At 40.1% G+C, this 22,263-nt stretch overlaps 1 protein-coding gene across 1 annotated transcript in view; it reads left to right on the top strand.

Annotated features, from left to right (window-relative positions):
* LOC136884838 (uncharacterized) overlaps nucleotides 1–22,263 on the top strand; it is an 82,169-nt gene that overhangs the window by 25,656 nt on the left and 34,250 nt on the right. Inside the window, exons 3-4 of the mRNA XM_068230151.1 lie at nucleotides 4,266–4,346; nucleotides 10,127–10,209. Coding sequence (XP_068086252.1) covers nucleotides 4,266–4,346; nucleotides 10,127–10,209 — 164 coding nt within the window. The remainder of the gene's footprint in view (nucleotides 1–4,265; nucleotides 4,347–10,126; nucleotides 10,210–22,263) is intronic.

Here is a 22,263-nt window from a genome sequence, read left to right as displayed (position 1 = left end):
GCACCTTTACCTGGTGAGGACAAAGGAACAGATGGCTATAAGAACTGACCATTTGTTGATTACCTGTCAACAGCCAGGGCTTGCCAAGTGAAAGGTTGTACTTCGAGATCAAGAGTGCGATGTGTAAAATGCAACATGTATTTGTGTTTAACTAAGGACAAAAACTGTTTTAGAGTGTTTCACACGTAACAATGAGAGTAGCCAGAGAATTTTCAAGTTAAACATTGTGTAATTTTTACTTATTTTGAGAGATATAACCAAAAGCGAGATTGAAAACAAACTATATATACCTTCTTTCCTTTACGTAGCCCTTACATTTTGCTGAATGTTCTCATTGATATAAATTCATAATAATTAAGATTTTTCAAGAAAGGTTTCCATTCTGGTAAAAAATCCTCTTCCTTTGGTCATTCCTAGACTACACAATTGTGTATATAGACAACTAGTATATAGAAAATTACAACACATGAGTTTTGTACTCTAACATTCACTGTTTGTTTGAACAAAAGTGAGAAAAGCATTGAAAGTTAAAAAAAAAAAAAAAAACTTGAACTTCTTGGTCTGAAAGGAATATAGAGAAAGGACTACATAATTGGTGACTTAAACTTGATCAAATCTGACAAAATTAATTTCTTGTTAAATTGTCTGTACAAGACCAGGGCTCAATAAAACAGTACCTTTCAAAAACACATATGAGAATTACATGATGGGTCGATCTGACCAGTGAGACACTTCCTGTATGCAGCTTTGAGTTGACCAGAATTTTATTTCCATCTCTGTTCCTCACACATGAGGGGATGAGTTCCAGGTGATTGTGGCTTAACCTCCATGTGAGGAGGTACAGATTCCTCTCCCCAGACATACGTTTCTGCAAGACCTTGCACACTTAACAAATCAGAAATTATACACTTCCTCTATGCAACTTTGAGTTGAGGTGATTGTGGCTTAACCTCCATGTGAGGAGATATCATTGTACAGAATCCTCTCCCCAGACATATGTTTGTTGCCATAAGATGTAAAGCCACTAGCAACGTGACAATCTTAGTTTAGATTTTGGTCTGGAAATGAACGTGAAAAAGCCCAAACTTATGGTTATCAACCGACAAAGTCAAATCCTAATCCAAATAACAGGATGCCTGGAAGATCTGGAGTTGGTGAATGATTGTGTATATCTGGGCTCCATAATCAGTAACACGGGAAATTGTGATAAAGAGATAAAGTGACGGATTGCCCTAGGTTGTGCTGCAATGGTTAAACTTACAAAGATCTGGCAGAACCGGGCATTATCTAAAATAGTGAAAGTACAATAGGTTGAATCACTGGTGTTCTCTGTTTTCTAGTACGGTTGTGAGACCTGGACTGTGAAGGCTGGTGATAAGAACCAACCGAATGGATGCCTTTGAGGTGTTGTGTTGGTGGAGAATCCTCTGTATACTATAGACAGAAAGAGGAACAAATGCCTCCATTATAGAAGAACTGAGCAACACAAAAGGTTTATCTTCCCGCATTAGTGAAAGTTTCCTCCAGTTCCTGGGACACATTTTGAGGACAGAGGGAGAGAGTTTAGAAAATACCATTCTGCAAGGTAAAACTGAAGGCACCAGACCAAGAGGCAAAACAACAAGTAGACCAAGCGAAGATGATCGCCGGTCTACCTCTGTACAATATCTTAAGAAGACCTGAAGTCTGCTCAGGATGGGAAAACCTTGTTAAGGATGCAGTTACTAATGAAGTGAAGAAATGAGATCATGATGCTCAGCAATGAGTAAACAGACCGATGATGATTCAGTGCTGCCACCATAAAGTCTATTGCTTTCTTCATACTCACCAGTGTCTAAATATCCCTGAACTAAGTCAACATAGATGCAAAAGTGTTTATTGTCCCACACCAAGTTCTTCTTAAGAGCTGTTTCATAAAACATCGATGTTCCGAGGATTGATTGTGAAATATCCCTAACTTATTGTTTCTTTTAAACTCTCCTCTGTAAAACCTGGACTGCCATCAATAGATTTTGTCTAGTGACAAAGATTTTGAAGATGTGGTGGTGTAAAAATTCCCTAAGGTAACAATAGGGATACTGGGGATATCGATGCACAGTTGGGTTGGCCTGAAGCCTGACAAGGTCTTGGATCACCTCTTGGAAATAGCTACCCAGATTATTGAGACCTGAATCATTATGTTTCTTGTGAAGACCTTCAATGATTTCTTGCTGATGGAAGACTTTCCTCCCATTTCTCTTTGTTTGCTTTGCCATGATTTCAGCCGTTTTATTTTTCTGGTTGCCTGTACCAATTGCTGCTTTAATTTCTTAGAGATGAGACAAAAGCTGTAGTTTTGGTGATTTAAAAGATAAAATTAAAACAATTTCAAAACAATGTCCTTCCAATTACTACAGTTTTAAATTGATTGATAAATGGGAGCAGAAAATGTTAGGAAAAAAAAATTCAAAACTATTTTATAGTCCCCACTTTATATACTATAATTTTAACAGGTTGCCTCTGGTGGGTTTTCTTTGTTATGTTTTCTTGGCAGTGAGGACTCTACTAAATTTGTTTGTAAATGTGAACGAAAATAAAATGCTTAGAACCATCTTTGGCAGTAATAGCCACTGGTTATTTGATACATGTTCTTATCTTCGAAGTGCAGAGCATAAATGATAGTCTTGGGCTGGGATACCATTTGTCTCTTTTCATCCTCACAACCCATTGTTGAGTTAATTCCTTGGTCTTTTAAAAGGAAATCAGAAACATGATCAAATAAATAATAACTGTGTCTCACAGTACTTCCTCTGTTTAAACATTAAAATGGGTTTAATATCAAACAGGAATTACAAAAGCAATGTCAGTTATAATTCAGTAACACTTCGTTAAAACAAAATGTATCCTTGGATTAGTTCTACTGATTAGTGCAGCCATATGCTGAATATAGGGCTGGCATTCTTGAGACAACAATCTGACCTTTTGCTTCTCAATATATATGAAGTCCAGTCACATTGCACAATATATCTGTATTGAGCAACTTGCCATGCGGTTAGGGTCATACAGCTGTGAGCTAGTATTCGGGAAGTAGTGGGCCAAACCTACTGTTGGAAGCCCTGAAGATGGTTTTCTATGGTTTCCTGTTTTCACGCCAGGCTGTACCTTAATTAAGGCCACGGTCACTTCCTTTCCACTCCTAGGCCTTTCCTATCCCATCGTTGCCAAAAGACCAATCTGTGTCGGTGCAACGTGGAACAAATTGCAGTATCCCTGTCATCTGACCATATGTAGGCCTACTCATGCCTTCACAAGGAGCACTGATGTCAGGCATATAGGCCCTTATGATATTGCAGATAAGGAATAATGGTTTGTATGTTTCATGTTGTTTAGGGCCTATGTCCTTGATGACTTCCTTTCCAAATTTCATATGAGGTGGCCTGCCCTAATCCATCACTGATGAGATTCTTTGTGCTCAATGCCTGTTGTCTTCTGGATTCTGCCAGAACTAGTTTGTCTCATGTATTTTGGGTCTCGGTCTCATCCTTGACTCTTAAGATATGAAAGTGACTGAGATATGAGCAGTATGTGTAACACCATTCATAATAGAGCCAGATCCTATAGGAAAAGGCATGAAATTGACGTTCTTATAGGTGATCTGTGTGTGCAGTTCAGTGAATGTGAGAGACTGGTATGTAACAGCACTGTCTAGCTGGATGAGGAAAGCAATGAAAACTACTTTACTCTTCATTTCCATAGTTTGCCTCCTCAGTGACACCTAGCTCTCTATAACAGCTGATGGTAAATCTGTTGAGGATCCTCCCTATCTTCAGGCTGAGCACTTCATATACAAGAGGGAATATGGAAGATACATATTTACTCCTGAGTTGTATTTGCTGGTACAGGATGTGAAAGATAACAGTGATAAATGGTGAAGTTCTCAATATTTCAGAATTGGTTTGTTTATAGTGAGCAGATTATTTGTAAATATGTCTATATTTTCCTGATCATTCAGTATTATTTTAGAAGGTTTTATATTGTATAATTGTTTTACTCTTCAAAAATATCTCTGAGCATTCAAACAGGACATTCCTCCACTCCTGAAGGTCCCTTAGTTGTCATGCTTTTATGGATAATTGACATGGATATTTTCTTACAAATGATAATGAAGATTTGAAACTGAAACTGTCTCATTTACTAGGAAATGTTGAATTGTTAAGCTTACTTGTATATAACTACATTTCCGGATGTGTCTGAAAAATTTGCCTAATATATTAACTTTTCCACAGGACAACTACAAAATTATATCAGAAGAGATGCATTTGAAAGAAGAACCAAAATCAGAGTTGGCAGAGCCAAGAGAAACACAGGTGAACACATTTGAAGTAATCTAATATTTTCATGACATTTTTCTGGTAATGGAAATTGTAACAAACTGCTGAATAGACATCATTGAGCAACTCCTCGTTGTAAAGCACACATTTTGAGGATCCTCGGAAAGATGTTTCCAATATTTTGGAACAACTTTTATATTTTCTTCATATAGTTCATAATTTTATGCTAGGTAATATATAGCAGCTATTACTGTTCAAAGTCCCTCCAATGCATGGCATCTGGTGGCTGGTTTCTTCACTGTTACTGGTACCTTATCCTAACCAGATTTAGGCCATGAGTATGTCTATCTCCCTTTTGTCATGTGTCAAAGAGCTCCAACCAATTTCTTCAAAATATTGATCCAAAATGATCGTCTTCTTCTGTGAATCCTTTTGCCTAAATTTTTTCCTAAAAATATTACTTGTAACAGACTGTCCTTTTTAGGAGTCCTCATAATGTGATACATGTATTTCAGCCTCTTGAGTTAATTGTCCTAATAAGCTGAGGTCAACAGCTCATTGTGTTGGTTACCCCACTGTCGGCAGCCCTGAAGATGGTTTTTGTGGTTTCCCATTTTCATATCAGTAATATGCATGGGCTGTACCTTAATTAAGGCCATGGCTGCTTCCTTTCTACTCCTTTTGTCAGCAGAAGACCTAACTCTGTTTTCATGACATGAAAATAACCCACAGGAATTATACAATTTGCTGTTTTATATATCCAGATCTTAAAATTTTGGATTCTCTTTTCTGTGGGTAATAAAATCTCTAGGATTCTACACTCTTTAGTAGGGTGGAGAAGACACAGCACTTTGTTATTCTCTTTTTGAGCTTTATTTTGAGATTTTTTCATGATAGCAGTTGCCACCTGCTAATGAAGATGGAGTCTGCTTTCTCTATCCAGCATTTGATTTCAGCACAATGGTCCTATGTTACTCCCTAGATATACCATATTTCTTACCCAGTCTGCCTGTATGTTGTACATCGGAAAGATTTCAGGCCATGTTGGATTCATTTTTACTTTGCTTTGGTTGTGTTGGGGACAAAGTCACAATCTTTGGGTACAGCTTATGCTAATTGTGGAGAATACTCATTTAAGTGCAGGACAGGAAGAGGGCTATAGTGGAATGTGATGAGGACTAGGTTCGAGCATACATAGGAGTGTATAAGTGAGGATACTGTATAATGCATGCCTTATAAAACATACAATCTTATTGTAAATTTTAGTATTCCTGTTAAGAAAACCTTCACAAATCCTTCCAATAATTACACACACAAATGCACATTACACATAACTCTGTACGTTAATCACTTGATAGAAGACTATGGATCATTCACTGTTACTATTGCTAGGCATAGTAAATCTCTTAGAGAATGCCCTTCCCACTGTTTCATCATATTCTGTATCCATGCCCATTTCACTTCCGCTGGCAGTGTCTATGGTTTTATTATCACTTCCTCTTGCGGTTTCAGTATTGCTTCTGTCACTGTCACTATTTCAGTCCTTTTCACTTCCCACATTTATGTTTACCGTGGTCCAATAAACTTTCACCTGAAATTATAGATCTTCAAATGTCTTTAAATGCTCACAAATTTTACTTGCAGTCCTCATTTGTAATGGAAGCAATTTGGTCACCATAAATTATAGTAATGCTTCCATTCTGAACATCACATTATGTTCATAAATGCCATTCTTGACACATACCCATATCAGCTTAATGGGATTCAAGTCTGGATGATATGGAGGAAGGTGTAATACAGTATGACCATGTTTGGCTTAAATACAGTCTGTTTAATAACTGCACTGGACAGGCTTGTTTATGTTGATTAATATGTTAATGGTTCATGTTTGTGGGTTACTGTAGTCAATTCCTTGTTCGTGAACCATGGGCAACGGCTGAGTGGCCTAGTAAATGGTCCTGAGAATCGGGATACCAGTTGCTATGGAATGGGAGTTGGCATCTCGGACATATTCTGAGTCATGGCCCTCCTTGTGCTCAGGAGGCTAGGACTATACAATTCACCGGTGGTCGATAACCCGTTAGAGGAGAGATCCTCACTTGGACTATGTGCAAGTAGGGTAGCTTCCTGCTTCGAGCAGTTTACTGCCTGACCATCTCTGAAACAGTTATAGAGCAAAGGCCCCGAAGTGGTTCCTTTTTGTGAATGAAGTCAAAGTCACAACGACTTAAATCTGTGGATTATAGGATATGGTACAGCAATTCCCAGCCCCATCAACTGAACAAATCAGCCAAGTTTGCACTGTATGTGGCTGTGGAGAAACATAGTGCATTAAGATAAAAACATCACAGTCATACCTGAGTATAACAATAACTTCTGATGAACTCTCAATCTTTGTAATGATGCTATTTTGATCAACATTTCAGCTGTGGTTTGTACTCATCCAGCACTGACAGCACTCCAAATTGTTACGAGCACCATCATACCATAATCATTTCTGAATTTCCATTTAATCTTGCTGAACCCATTTTGATGCCGTTTTTCTCATGCCCAGATGTTTCTTCTAATATAAAGCACAGTCATATTTGCTAACCCAGTGTCTGGGGCCAGCTCACATATCATATGACGTCGACCAGTGTCCGTTAATACTTCTCCTTCACTAACACCAGGATGACCTCTGCCACTTATTGACGTTCCTCGTTGGAAGCTTTTACCCACTGTGCCACTGTCTGTAAGGCTATGCAGTTTCGCTGCAAGCTTCTCGAAGACCTTGAGGACACTGTCGTGCTGTACGATATCTGGCACGTTCAAACATCGTCCAATTTCGTTGTTCCTGTTTTAAAAACATCGTGACAACACTGTCCTAGATTGCCAGCCACCCCGAGGCTGTGTTCATTATGCCAGTTTGCATGCGTGTGATACGGTAGGTATGCAACTAACGTGTGCTGTCACTGACATTATTAGATTCCATTTTATGGCATCTCTGAATCAGTGTTTTCACTGTTAAAGTTCCAACGATCTTATCTCCCATACTTCAGTTTGCCTTCATTTTCTAGACCTAATTGAACATAATTTCTGTTTTCATCTGCTTGTGGCCTACTTAATCATCATATGACCAGTCCATTGAAAATATTTTATGGATATATCTGGAGAATCGCCTCCTTCAATCATATTTATTCTCATGAAGTTAATATAGATTGTTGTTTAAAGCTTTGTTGTTGTGAACAAATGGAGTTGCCTTTCCGGTATAAAATTTTACATTAAGTCAATATAATTCTGCATGTGCTACGTGGCATATCCATAGATGCAACTGATTCTGAAGAGACTCATCTGAGAAGAATTGAGCCTTGAGATTTTCCAGGCCGGTGTTACCCATGTACTTTGGATCCTTGATTTCTTTTTGTAGCATTTGCTACACAAGAAAATGGGAGTTCTTCTCTTTTGCTGGTTGTTACTTTCAAACTATACGATGTTTGTTATGATCCTTCAACTTTCATTAGTGAGCTTTAGATTGATGTATTCATTGGAATACTGCTCTATTGATGAAATACTCAATGACAGTTAACTAAATTGAATATTTTCACCTTTGTTAGAACAGTGGGAAGTACACTTGTGAGGAAGCAAAGTGTACGGTTTCTCACTTTCAAAGAATTGAGAGTTAACATTTATCTAACATTGCATACAAAGTCAAATGTAGGCTACGTCAGTTGAATGAAAATTTTTAATATGTTAGGCTGTTCTGCTCATCAGTAGCAGCGATTGGGAATTAAAAGTGGGGAGTGCAAAATGTATGGAAACCGAAAGACCTGTTTCCAATGTATATAGCCTGGGGGAGGGTTAGACATCAACAATGAAAAAATTGCTATAAAATGACTTTTGTTGCTTTCTGAGTGAATTTCAATAGAGATGTAAAGGTTCAATCGATCAAACAATAAATCAATCAATCAGTCACTACTGATCTGCATTTAGGGCTTTTGCCCAGGTGGCAGATTCTCTATCTTTTTTTTCTCCTAGCCTTTTCTTACATGATTTCAAAGAAATTGGAAATTTATTGAACATCTCCCTTGGTAAGTTATTCCAATCCTAAACTCCCCTTCCTATAAACAAATATTTGCCCCAATTTATCCTCTTGAATTCCAACTTTATTGTCTTATTATGATCTTTCCTACTTTTAAAGGACACCACTCAGAGTGACAGTGAACTAACTTAAGTGCGGTAATAATCATACTATACAGTAAAACTTCCACCAGATGAACAATAGTTACGTATGTATTACAATTAAATAGAAGTACGGCCTGATGATACAATTTAAAAGTAATTTAGTGTATGACTACACACTTACAAGGTAAAAGACACCAGGTAGAACTACACAGACATATTGAGTGAGATTGCCACAGTGTCAAATGCGCACAACAAGCATGCGACCTTGGCAAAAATATACCCCTGCTACCCTTCGTCACAGAACATGTTACACTTCGCTCCGCAGGTCTTCACTACTTGCTGTAACGCTGTACAATTCGGTGGGCTGCGAAGAACGACATTTTCTTCGTATTATCACCGAGTAGTTTTCTTAATAATTGAATGAATTAAAGGAAAGAATTAGCTGAAAAACAACAGGGTTTATACAAATAGTTTTTTAAATAATTCCCAGTTTCTGTTGGCTAAAATGGAATAAAAATTAATTTTTTCTCCACAAAGTGGGGATAGTGACTGCCCCCCTCCAACCCCCTAATTGCCGCTACTACTGCTCATGCCTAGAAAACATACTGCGTAGTCCTTTTAAGACCAAACCAAATCCCGTCACTCTACAGCCTCCTCTGCTCAGCCTGATGAGTTGATGAGTGATGAGCACAACAAATTAACTTGGCCATTATTCTTGAATTTAAGAGTAAGGGCTCTACCTCTCTGTCAATTAACACCTTCATTGTTCTCATATAGCGTGACTGGACCATCAACTAGCTGTCAGATTCTGGTAAAAATCTCTGACTTATCCGAGAATCAATTCTGGGGCTTCCGGGAATGCATTGTACTTGCTATCTGTAGAAAACTTGCCCAGCATTGCTCTTCAAATTCTGAATGTAAATGTTGTAAGTCTATATCGATAAAGCCTACAGATTGTTGAGAGTCTATGAAAAGTCCAAGAACTGATCCAATGTATGTCAGAGTCATCTGTGGGAACACGACAAACAAACAACTGACCTGTCATTTAAAAACACATAATAGGATGAATATGATGACAGGGAGTTGTAGGAAGAGAAGAAAAAGTTCAGAGATTATTGTTATCCTTCATGTTTTTCTTCTCCGTTTGATCTCTTTCCCAGTGCTGTCCTCTTTATCCCATTATGAGTTCCTTTTCATGTTCCTGTTCTTCATATCATTTTGACTTGACCGTTGTTTGTTTGTTTCCTTTTTACATTGGGAGAATAAATTGATATTTTATTGTGCAACTATGCAGTTTATTGTGTCAGCTATGTCATGTCTATTTATAAACTTTTACTCTAGTCATTTGTTTACCGAGCTCGATAGCTGCAGTCGCTTAAGTGCGGCCAGTATCCAGTATTCAGGAGATAGTAGGTTCGAACCCCACTGTCGGCAGCCTTGAAGATGGTTTTCCGTGGTTTCCCATTTTCACACCAGGCAAATGCTGGGGCTGTACCTTAATTAAGGCCACGGCCGCTTCCTTCCCACTCCTAGCCCTTTCCTGTCCCATCATCGCCATAAGACCTGTGTCGGTGTGACGTAAACAACTAGCAAAAAAAAAAGTTATTTGTTTACTCTACATTTCTTACTTTATTTTGCATATTTGTTGCTTACAGCCTTCCACTGATATTAAGGATGAAATATGCATAGATGAACAAACAGTTGGACAGTCGGTCGATGGTTTCAAAGAAGACGACAAGTAAGTACTCTTTAGCTTAATTAGATTTTACACCCCTAACCCTCGACAAATTGGAATTTGCTATTTATGTGTTCAGTAGCTCCCTCTGCAGACAAGAGGTGGAATGAAGTCATCGATATCCCAGTATATTGGGTTCAGTGCGATCACAGGTCCATTCAGATCATTCTCGAATTCTGTCTCCTGTATTTCACTCAAGGTCTGAACCTGTTGGTTTGATTGTGGCTCATGAGAAAATTCCACAAAATTAAAATAAATCAGCCTATAGCTCTAGCGATCAGCAGGCCACCTATTTGGCATCACTCGGTATCTGAGCCAGTAAAATGGTAATTAATATTACCATCCCAGTTCTTTTCTCCATATTGTAATAGTTGTTTCCTTGGGGTGTCTGGTTGGCATGACCTTGCTGTTTGGCATTCTTCAGACCAGTCCAGAGAATCAACCTGGTGTGAAGTAGGCACTTGAATCTATCTTGTAATGGTCCAGTGCCAAACTAGGAAATGGACTGCACACCAAACTCAAAATGGGCCGAGATAGTAGTGTAAATAGCAAATATTACAAAGGGTGAGCACCACGTAAGAATATTTGGCACGTCACTAAGCAACGCAAAGCGGAAGATAAGCATTTAGTCATTATATGTATAAACGGTGATAACATAGAAACGCAGAGTCTATAGAAAGGGAGCGCGCAGCAAGTAAATAAGAATCACCCAGAGGGAGTGAAAAGGGCAAGAAAATGAAAATCAATATAAACAAGGCAATAAATATATATTATCAATCAACAAGAGGATATATTTTAACAACTGTGTAAGATACAGGACACCCAATATGAGTATTGCCTATGAATAGTAAAAGGAAAAATCTCGAGAAGCAAGCAAGGAGATGCCACATTTTACAATATTAAGGAATATATATATGTCAAAATGAAAATTAGAAACTTGAACAGTACAATATGGTGAAATTGAATGAACCCTAATGTAGGATAAGAATAAAAACAAAGAGGGGACAGGGAAATGGATATAAGGATAAACTGTGGGAAAGATTCCCTTCGCTGGGGTAGTATGTCGTATAAGTCTCAGATGCATGGAATAGTAATACACTTCAAAAAGACTGTATAACTATGCAGATATCAGTTCTCATAGTCCTGGGTAAAATCCATATTTAACATAGAAATGAGTGGAGTCTGTTTGCGTAATGTAAACACTGGCGTAATGTGGCAAGAATAAAGACCAGTGAAGGCTAGATAGCCTAATGAATATAAAGATGAAGTAATAAGTTCATAGTTCTTGATCACCAAGGACACAGCAGATGTTACGCAGATGTACGGTGCTGCAGCACTCCGATGCGAGAACAGACTCAAATTGAGAGTGGTGGAGCCCGTGAATATATAGGAGCAAGGAAAAGTCTAGAAGTTTGTAAGAATAAAATGCCAGCATGTTAGAGATGCGCCACATCACAATCATGTGTACAGCACGCATGGTAATAGGCGGCGAATGTTGCAACATCAGAAGGACATGACGTCATGGTCACATGTTGAAGGCAGCAGGCGGACGCGGCAGTGTAGAGAGACGATGGCAGCGAAGCAGTCGAAGAAAATACGGTGGATAGGGACCGATGACCTTCGATGTTAGGCCCCTTTTAAACAACAAGTATCATCATCATCAAAATACGGCGGCCGAAGGTGGGATTACATGCAGAACATGTAGTGGAGTTCATTATAATATTCCCACGTGCCAGCAAACAGGGAAGCATGGATGAAAGTGCAGCGATGATCGCTTGTTTTCTCAAAGGTGCAAACTTGGAAGAGCGAAGATCAAACTGGAAGGAGAAAGCAGATGGACAAGAGAGATGATGTGCCCAAAACAATAGGGGGGAAGAAAAAAGGAAGAAATGTAAAGTGAACAAAATGGAACAAATGGAGGAAGTAGGAGAAAACTGGACCGGTCCAAGAAACAAGGAGATACAAATGAAAGGGAGGAGTTTCAAAATTTCAGTGATAATACTGTACAAACAAGTACAAATACAGTATAATATATGTAAAATATAGAGAACAGATTATGTTGCATAGATATATAAAAAAGTAACGATAAAAGAGTGTCTGAAAAATTAAATTCCATGAGGCAAAGTACAAAGGCTATGAGCCCGTGACGAACCGAAGTGGTGGAGGGAACATGGTGAGCCAGAAAAGTAAATACTAAACTTTTGGTAGAAGAAAAACACAGGAAAGAGAACTAGAAATTATTCATGGGGCAGGGCAACTATCCCGGGAAGAAAATCTTTCCCCAGAATGGAAAACAAACAAAAATTTAAAAAAGGAGGGGGAAAGGGAAACAGATTAGGTAACCGGATTAGGGAACTGAAATTTCCCAAGTTGAGAAAGATGAACACGTTTAACATCATGAAAATTAGAAGGGGGTTGTGAAAGGGAGTTAGTACGGTTAGGCAGACAAATAATGCTAAAGGGGCCTATCCAACGAGGAGCTAACTTAGCAGAAAACCGTTCTGTGGAAAAGCTTTGTGGGTGATTATGAAGAAGGACCATGACACCCAATTTAAAAGTAGAAGATACATGATGACAGTCATGTGCTTTCTAAGAAATAAGCTGAGCAGAGCGAAGATGCGAAAGGACTTCAATCCAAAGAGATTAAATGGAGTTAGAATCATCAGATTCAAAGAGGGTGTGAAGGTCCCAATTTAGAGATAAAGGAGAAGACGATCTGGGCCAAAAAACAGTTTAGCAGGAGTTTGGCGAGTAGCACAATTAATGCTAGAGAAGAAAGAAAAGGTGAGAGCAGATAGATTTACACCCCAAAGTTTATGGTAGGATTTATGGAAAATAGAAAGAGAAATATTAAGGGAACGATGATAACATTCAACGTTGTTTGCCTGGGATAATACGGAGAAGTTTAAATGGAGGCGTTATCCGAGACCAAATTGAAAGGTAGTCCAAGAAGGGGAAATACGGTAGTAGAGAGAAGATTAATAATAATGTGGGTAGAAATTTTACGTAAAGGATGAAGAAGCAATAGCTTAGAGAAACCACTTATAGGTGGGCCGGCGTAAGGTTGCACATGACAGCTGCGCACAATTTTGGTCACACTGCAATGGCGCACGAAGCGATGTTGCCGCCGCAACAACAGCTGATTGCACAACACATGTGTTTTTAAAAACATGGGAGAAATGTTTTTAAAGTCATCGCGATGATACACAATACAAATGAAATCTGCCGACAAAAATTGATCTTTCAGCTCACCGATTATTCATCACACAAAATCATATGAGATAAATATACTATGAAGTTCTTATTATTGCGATGTTAGAAAATACGGAAGAAATCGGCCGATAAAAATCTCACTTTAAATACACCAATAAATGTTAGAATAATATACACCGGTGCTAACACAAAAGGTTTCAAGTAAAATCTATAAAATTTACGAAAATTCAGAAACCTTATTTTCATACCTGATTCACAAAGGTAGAGGCTCGATACCCTCCAGATCATTGCCATCACTACTGTCGCCTTCGTTGTCATTGTCATCATCGCCTAGGCAGAAAATCAATTCCTGACAGTTACTGATGATGCCATGTATTGCCATTGCCGAGTTAATGAATGTTGCGACATGGCTAACTTTCCTCATCCACAAAGCCGCATCCATTCGAGCAATAATCTCCTGGAACAGTCCGTCCACTTCGGTAATTGTACAGGACTTGTTATTATTAATAGTGCGTACGTAATGTTTTACTTCACCCTGTACCGTACCAACTCAATGAGGTTGAAGTGACAGTGGTATGGCAGCAACCTAATAACCTCGTGCCCTTGTTCCTTCCCTACCTCGTCGACTTATTTAGTCATACACATGTGCGCTGCGATATTTCTTTACTGCAGCCATTCCACTAACAGTTCTTTACGGGCGCTCTAAGTAGGGGTCTTGTCCATTATTACAGAGCGGTAAGGTGCATTGTCCATAACAGTGACGGAAGGGACTTTGAGCTGTAATAATCGTACCGTGTCTTCGTATTGCATCAGCCTGGAAATAATTAATTCCTGTTATAGGAGATAGCTTAAGTCGTTTATTTCCCGAAGTGCTGTGAAACGAGTCCAGACTATCAGCCCCGTTTCCGCTATTGCTTTTACTCCAGTCCCTGTTTACTTCTGTTCTCGGGGGCGAACACCTCCCTGAATAACAGTAGCTCTGAAAGCCCTAATGTTTGACATATACGTTCATTCATTCATTCATTCATTTATTTATTTCAATTAATTCCAACGAGCCTGCAGGAACAGAGAGACGACTATACAAGCGTAAAATTTCCTCTCCCTCTCGTAAAACTCACGAGTTCTCCGCACTGATTCTAATGCCTGACTATAAAGGGACACTCCGCGGCGCAAAGAATTATCACTTCGCGCTTCATGACTATGTTGTCGTTTCCGATACATCGCACTGCATTCGTTAAAATATAATTTCACAATTATCTCACAAGGAAAACAAAACTTTCATAAACGCGCAAATCACACCTGACCATGTGCTAGCGGCGACAGACAAAACGGCAACACTTCAATACAGTAGTCAAGCTAGTTATAGATGGCACCACTATACTACCCATATTGCCAACAACAATCAACTGAAAATAGTTCGTATTTATTTTGTGGCTCGCTTAAACCTGATAACATATTTTTAAATGCTCATATTTGTGTAAGCAAATAAAAGATTATAAGCACTATGCGGAAATAAATATGAATTAACATGAATAAAATGCGTAACTATGTCCGACATAAAAAGTAGTAGATTGGTGATTCTGATTGACGGGTGACATTCTTCATTTCATTTTTGTAGTGGTGCCAACACGACTTACAACCGTCAAGTGCAACCTTGTGCCGGCCCACCTATAGTAAGGTGAAAATGTAGGTATTACCATGCAGTGAGCGAACAAGAGGTCCAACCAGATCAATGAAAATGGTTTGAGCTGAGTAGTGGGGCAAAGCAGATTCTAAATCGCTGAGTCAGCACTTTTTTGCTGAGTCAGCACCCGAGATCTAGTAGTGTAGCAGTGCAAGTTCATTGACCCCCTAGTATAGTCGGTGTGCAATGTCGATTTGCGGATTTTGCCTAAGAGAGTGACTCTAACTTCACAGTCGCTATCTTGAGGGGTCTAAGCTCACTTTAACGCCCAAGAGAGCAAGCCTAACCTCACAGCTGCTATCTTGGAGGGGCCTAACTTTACAGGATGGAGTTTAACGGCTAGATGCCCTTCCCGACGCTATTTTAAGTCATAGACCAGTATGTAAGGAGACGGCCATGGCGATTATGCAAGATATCGCCTGTACACGGCTTCTAATGGAAAACAATGCCGGCCATGGGTGATAGTGCAAGATGGCGGCTATACATGGCGTCTTATAGAGAAAGATGTGGGCCATGGGCGATTGTAGAAGATGGCGGCTATACATTGGCTCTTATGGAGAAAGATGACGGCCATGGGCGTTTGCACAAAATGGTGGCTTTGCACGGCTTCTTATGGAGAATGATGCTGGCCATGGGCGATTGTACAAGATAGTGGCTATACATGCTCTCTTATAGAGAAATATGACAACTATGAGTGATTGCTCAAGATGGCGGCTTTACATGGGCTCTTATCAGAATGCCTAGTGCTATAAGAAATACATTTTTTACATTTAAGCCCTTAGCAGTCAAACAAATTATTGGATAAACGTGTAACTTGAAATTTAGGTTAGGGGATATACTATTTAAATTTGTTGGCATGGGTTATAAGTATGTAGCTCATGGGGAAAGTCAAGTAAGCAATGTATTGCTTTCATTTAGGTCACTAGCAGTCGAATATATTATCGTATAAACATGTAACATCAAATATCGGTTCATAAATATATCATTTCAATCTGTTGGCATAGGTTATAAGCTTATAGCTTATTCATGAGCAAAATTAGACAGAACGTTTAGTGCCATAAGAAATTAAATTGGTTGCATTTAAGCCCCTAGCAGTCGAAAAAATTATCAGATAAACATGTAACTTGAAATTTCGGTTCGGAAATATACCATTTAAATCATGCGGCATGGGTTATAAGCATGTAGCTCATGCAGGAGTTGAAATAAACAGTTAGCGTAGTGATATAAAAAATGCATTGGTTACATTTAAGCCCCTAGCAGACGAACAAATTATCGGATAAACATGTAACTTGAAATTTCGGTTCAGAAATATACTATTTGAATCTGTTGGCATGGGTTACAAACATGTAGCTCACGTGAAAGTGAAATAAAAAATAAATTGCTTACATTTAAACCACTAGCAGTCGAACATATCATCGTATAAACATGTAACATGAAATGTCGGTTCAGAAACATATCATTACAACCTGTTGGCATAGGTTATAAGCTTGTTGCTTATGCAGGAGCGAAATTAAACAGAACGCCTAGTGCCATAAGAAATACATTGGTTACATTTAACCCCTAGCAGTCAAACAAATTATCGCATAATCATGTACGTTGTAATTTTGGTTTGTAAATATACCATGTGAATCTGTTAGCTTGTGTTATAAGCATGTAGCTCATGCAGAAAATGAAATGAACAGTTCTCGTAGCGCTATAAGAAATGCATTGCTTACATTTAATCCCCTAGCCGTCGAACAAATTATCGCATAAACATGAAATACCGGTTCGGAAGCATATTAATACAGTCTGTTGGCATAGGTAATAAGCTTATAGCTGATGCATGAGCGAAATTAAACAGAACGCCTAGTGGTATAAGGGATACATTGGTTACATATAAGCCCCTAGAAGTCGAAAAAATTATCGATATACATGTAACTTGAAATTTAGATTCCTAAATATACTATTTGAATCCTTTTGCAATTTTGTAATTTCGATTTGGATTATAAGCAATTAGGTCCTGTAGGAAATGAAATTAACAGAACGCCTGGTCGCGTAAGAAATACATTGTTTACCTTTTAGCCCCTAGCAGTGGAACAAATTATCGGATAAACATGTAACTTGAAATTTCAATTCGGAAATATACTATTTGAATCTGTTGGCATGAATTATAAGCATGTAGTTCATGCGGAAAGTGAAATAAACAGTTCGCATAGCGCTATAAAAAATACATTGCTTACATTTAATCCCCTAGCAGTTGAACAAATTATCGCAGAAACATGTAACTTGAAATATCGGTTGGAAACATATCATTTCAGTCTGTTGGCACAGGTTATAAGCCTGTAGCTCATGCAGGAGCGAAATAAAACAGAACGCCTAATGCCGTAACAAATAGATTTGTTACATTTAAGCCCCTATCAGTCGAACAAATTATCAGATAAATATGTAACGTGAAATTTCGGTTCGGAAATGTACTATTTGAGATTTTGGCATGGGTTGTAAGCATGTACCTCATGTGGAAAGTGAAATTAAACAGAATGCCTAGTCCCATAAGAAATGCATTGGTTTCATTTAAGCCCATAGCTGTCGAACCAATTATCTGACAAACATATAATTTGAAATTTCTGTTCGTAATCATACTATTTGAATCTGTTGGAATGGGTTACAAACATGTAGCCCATGTGAAAGTGAAATAAAAAATACATTGCTTATATTTAAAACACTAGCAGTCGAACATATCATTGTATAAACATGTAATATGAAATGTCGGTTTGGCAACATATCATTACAATCTGTTGGCATAGATTATAAGCTTGTTGCTTATGCAGGAGCGAAATTAAACAAAACGCCTAGTGCCATAAGAAATACATTGGTTACATTTAAGCCCCTAGCAGTCAAACAAATTATCGCATAAACATGTACCTTGTAATTTCGGTTTGTAAATATAGATAGAGAGATAGATAGATAGATAGATAGATAGATAGATAGATAGATAGATAGATAGATAGATAGATAAATGTCTTTATTGGGGTTGTTAAGGCCATTAGGCCATCTCTTACACTAAACCAATTGTACATAGAATCAAAATTAACACTACCATAATTAATACTAAGAATAGCACAGTTTAAGACAATCTAAATACTTTATAACAGAAATAAAATTCCACCCCAGTGAGGTATACACATTTACATCAACAACAATAATAATAGGTCTAATAATAATAATAATAATAATAATAATAATAATAATAATAATAATAATAATAATAATAGCTAGTGGTAATAATGTACTAACACCATCAGTAAAGTACTAGAAATGCACAGTTCATTCATATCCTGCTGTACCTCTTAACGCTCTTTTAAATGACCTTGTGGTTGGTATTCCTCTGACGTCATCCGGTAAGCGATTCTATTCTCGGGCGGCAAACACAGAAAATGAGTTATTATATGTTGCAGTTCGATGGTGAGGAATGACAAGCAGGTTTGATGTTTGAGCCCTTGTATCTCTTTTATGCACATTTGAGAAATAATGAAAATGCAAAGAACGGTAAGATGGGGAAGATGTAGTAAGGACTTGGTGGAGGAGAGACAGAGTATGATGATTACGGCGAACGTGGAGTCGCGACCACTCTAGTTCTAGGAAAGATGATGACACGTGGTCATATTTTCTTAGATTGCATATATACCTCACACATGCGTTTTGAGCGCGTTGTAGCCTTAGGGACAGCAGTGGCCTCACATCATTGAAAACAACATCGCAATAGTGGAAATGTGGCATTAGAAGAGCCTCGATTAATTTCTGCTTAAGTTTTATTGGATATCTGTATTTATATTTATATAAAGAATGAAGAGCAGAGGAAACCTTTTGGCAGACATGTAAGATATGTCCAGACCAAGTCATGCGTTCATCTATGGTAACGCCGAGGTTCTTCACTTGTGGTACAAAAGGAACTGCAACATTCTGAAGGATTGCTCTCGGCAATGGGCGTTTATTAATACTTGCCATTTGATTTTGATTTCCAAGAAGGATTACTTCTGACTTTGTAGGGTTCAGTTGCAGGCCGTGGGCAGCAGACCATTCACTAACAGTTTGTAAGTCAATGTTTAGTAAGTCTATATTTTCCTGAAGGTCTTGTGTTGTAGAGTCTGTGTAGAGTTGAAGATCGTCAGCGTACATGTGGTATTTGCAATGTCTTAAATTCGATGATATGTCATTCACAAAGAGTGCGAAAAGAGGAGGTCCAAGTACAGAGCCTTGAGGGAATCCTCTATTCACGAGGCGCCACGATGAAACAATTCCATTATTACTTTTCACACATTGTTGACGTCCGTGAAGATAGGAATGCATCCAAGCAATAGTACTCTTAGAAAAATGTAAAGTAATATGTCAATGTCTATGCTCTCAAAAGCTTTACTGTAACCTAGTAGTATGAAGAACTGTGACTCGTCCTCTATCTATTGCTTGTCGAACGTCCTCAGTCACTTTGAGTAAGGCTGTAGTTGTACTATGTCCTTGTCGGAAACTGGACTGGAAAGGATTAAGGAGATTGTGCGTTTGAAGGTACTTTGACATTTGTTTATGGACTATATATTCTAAGATTTTAGATAGAGCTGATAAAATACATATTGGAGGATAGTCTTCCTCGTTCGAAGGCGTTTGACTTTTCGGAAGAGGTAGCACAATAGCCTTCTTCCAGAGAGTTGGATATGTGGAGTATAGAAGAGAGAAATTGATTATATGGGTTAAGGTTGGTAATATAAAATCAAGAATTTGTTTGACCATGTCAGTCCCAATCTCATCAATTCCTTTCGCTTTTGTGCTTACCCGAAGGACTGCTTTCTTGACTTGGAGGGGTGTCACGTGACTCTAACAGAATTTATCTCTGTCAGGGGTGGGGTGTGTATCGTAATGGTTCATAAGTTTCTGTTTGTCGACAGGTCGTACTGCGGAGGAACTAGCAATAAAGTACTCGTTAAGAGCCTCGAGAGGTACTGTAATTTCGTCTTTGTTTTTGTTCTTCGTAAGTCCAAGGTTATTAATAGATTTCAACAATGTTGTCGCTGTTCTACCGTTAGGCGTAATGAAACTGTAAGCGTGCCGCAGTTTAGCTTTCCTTATTTGTTGTGTTGGCTTGTTTCGTAACTTCCTATATTCGTCAAATGGGTTATAAGCATGTAGCTCATGTGGAAAGTGAAATTAAACAGAACGCCTAGTCCCGTAAGATATGGTTTGGTTACATTTAAGCGACTAAATCGAAAAAATTGTCGGATAAACATCAAGGGCGGTGCGTGGTATTGTTGCAGGGTTGCACAACTCCCAATAATTTTCGCTTCAATGTTCGTCTTTTCTTCCTATTTTGCAGTTTAATAAACCTAACATGTACTCTAAAATGTGTTAAAAGTAACCATCTTTTGTCGTTCGATGTACTAATGCTTCATAACGGACCATTAAACTCCGCCGTCTTCAAATCAAACTCAGGGGGTTGACTTTCCTACGCCAAACTCCCTAGCGCACAGCAGGGACGAGCAGGTAACAAGCCCGCCAGTATCGGTCCTAGGGAGTTGCACGAGAACAGCAACTCCCTAGCGCACAGCAGGGACGAGCAGGTAACAAGCCCGCCAGTATCGGTCCTAGGGAGTTGCACGAGAACAGCAAGTCCCTAGCGCACAGCAGGGACGAGCAGGTAGCAAGGCCGCCAGTATCGGTCCTAGGGAGTTGCACGAGAACAGCAAGTCCCTAGCGCACAGCAGGGACGAGCAGGTAACAAGCCCGCCAGTATCGGTCCTAGGGAGTTGCACGAGAACAGCAAGTCCCTAGCGCACAGCAGGGACGAGCAGGTAGCAAGGCCGCCAGTATCGGTCCTAGGGAGTTGCACGACACCAGCAAGTCCCTAGCGCACAGCAGGGACGAGCAAGTAGCAAGCCCGCCAGTATCGGTCCTAGGGAGTTGCACGACACCAGCAAGTCCCTAGCGCACAGCAGGGACGAGCAGGTAACAAGCCCGCCAGTATCGGTCCTAGGGAGTTGCACGAGAACAGCAAGTCCCTAGCGCACAGCAGGGACGAGCAGGTAACAAGCCCGCCAGTATCGGTCCTAGGGAGTTGCACGAGAACAGCAACTCCCTAGCGCACAACAGGGACGAGCAGGTAACAAGCCCGCCAGTATCGGTCCTAGGGAGTTGCACGACACCAGCAAGTCCCTAGCGCACAGCAGGGACGAGCAGGTAGCAAGGCCGCCAGTATCGGTCCTAGGGAGTTGCACGAGAACAGCAAGTCCCTAGCGCACAGCAGGGACGAGCAGGTAACAAGCCCGCCAGTATCGGTCCTAGGGAGTTGCACGAGAACAGCAACTCCCTAGCGCACAGCAGGGACGAGCAGGTAACAAGCCCGCCAGTATCGGTCCTAGGGAGTTGCACGACACCAGCAAGTCCCTAGCGCACAGCAGGGACGAGCAGGTAGCAAGGCCGCCAGTATCGGTCCTAGGGAGTTGCACGAGAACAGCAAGTCCCTAGCGCACAGCAGGGACGAGCAGGTAACAAGCCCGCCAGTATCGGTCCTAGGGAGTTGCACGAGAACAGCAACTCCCTAGCGCACAGCAGGGACGAGCAGGTAACAAGCCCGCCAGTATCGGTCCTAGGGAGTTGCACGACACCAGCAAGTCCCTAGCGCACAGCAGGGACGAGCAGGTAGCAAGGCCGCCAGTATCGGTCCTAGGGAGTTGCACGAGAACAGCAACTCCCTAGCGCACAGCAGGGACGAGCAGGTAACAAGCCCGCCAGTATCGGTCCTAGGGAGTTGCACGAGAACAGCAACTCCCTAGCGCACAGCAGGGACGAGCAGGTAGCAAGGCCGCCAGTATCGGTCCTAGGGAGTTGCACGAGAACAGCAACTCCCTAGCGCACAGCAGGGACGAGCGGGTAACAAGCCCGCCAGTATCGGTCCTAGGGAGTTGCACGACACCAGCAAGTCCCTAGCGCACAGCAGGGACGAGCGGGTAACAAGCCCGCCAGTATCGGTCCTAGAGAGTTGCACGACACCAGCAAGTCCCTAGCGCACAGCAGGGACGAGCAGGTAGCAAGCCCGCCAGTATCGGTCCTAGGGAGTTGCACGAGAACAGCAACTCCCTAGCGCACAGCAGGGACGAGCGGGTAACAAGCCCGCCAGTATCGGTCCTAGGGAGTTG

The sequence above is a fragment of the Anabrus simplex genome, chromosome 13 (genome assembly GCF_040414725.1).
Source record: "Anabrus simplex isolate iqAnaSimp1 chromosome 13, ASM4041472v1, whole genome shotgun sequence".
Taxonomy (NCBI): domain Eukaryota; kingdom Metazoa; phylum Arthropoda; class Insecta; order Orthoptera; family Tettigoniidae; genus Anabrus; species Anabrus simplex.
Note: the sequence above shows the minus strand (reverse complement) of the source record. Positions and strands in the feature narration are given on the sequence as shown.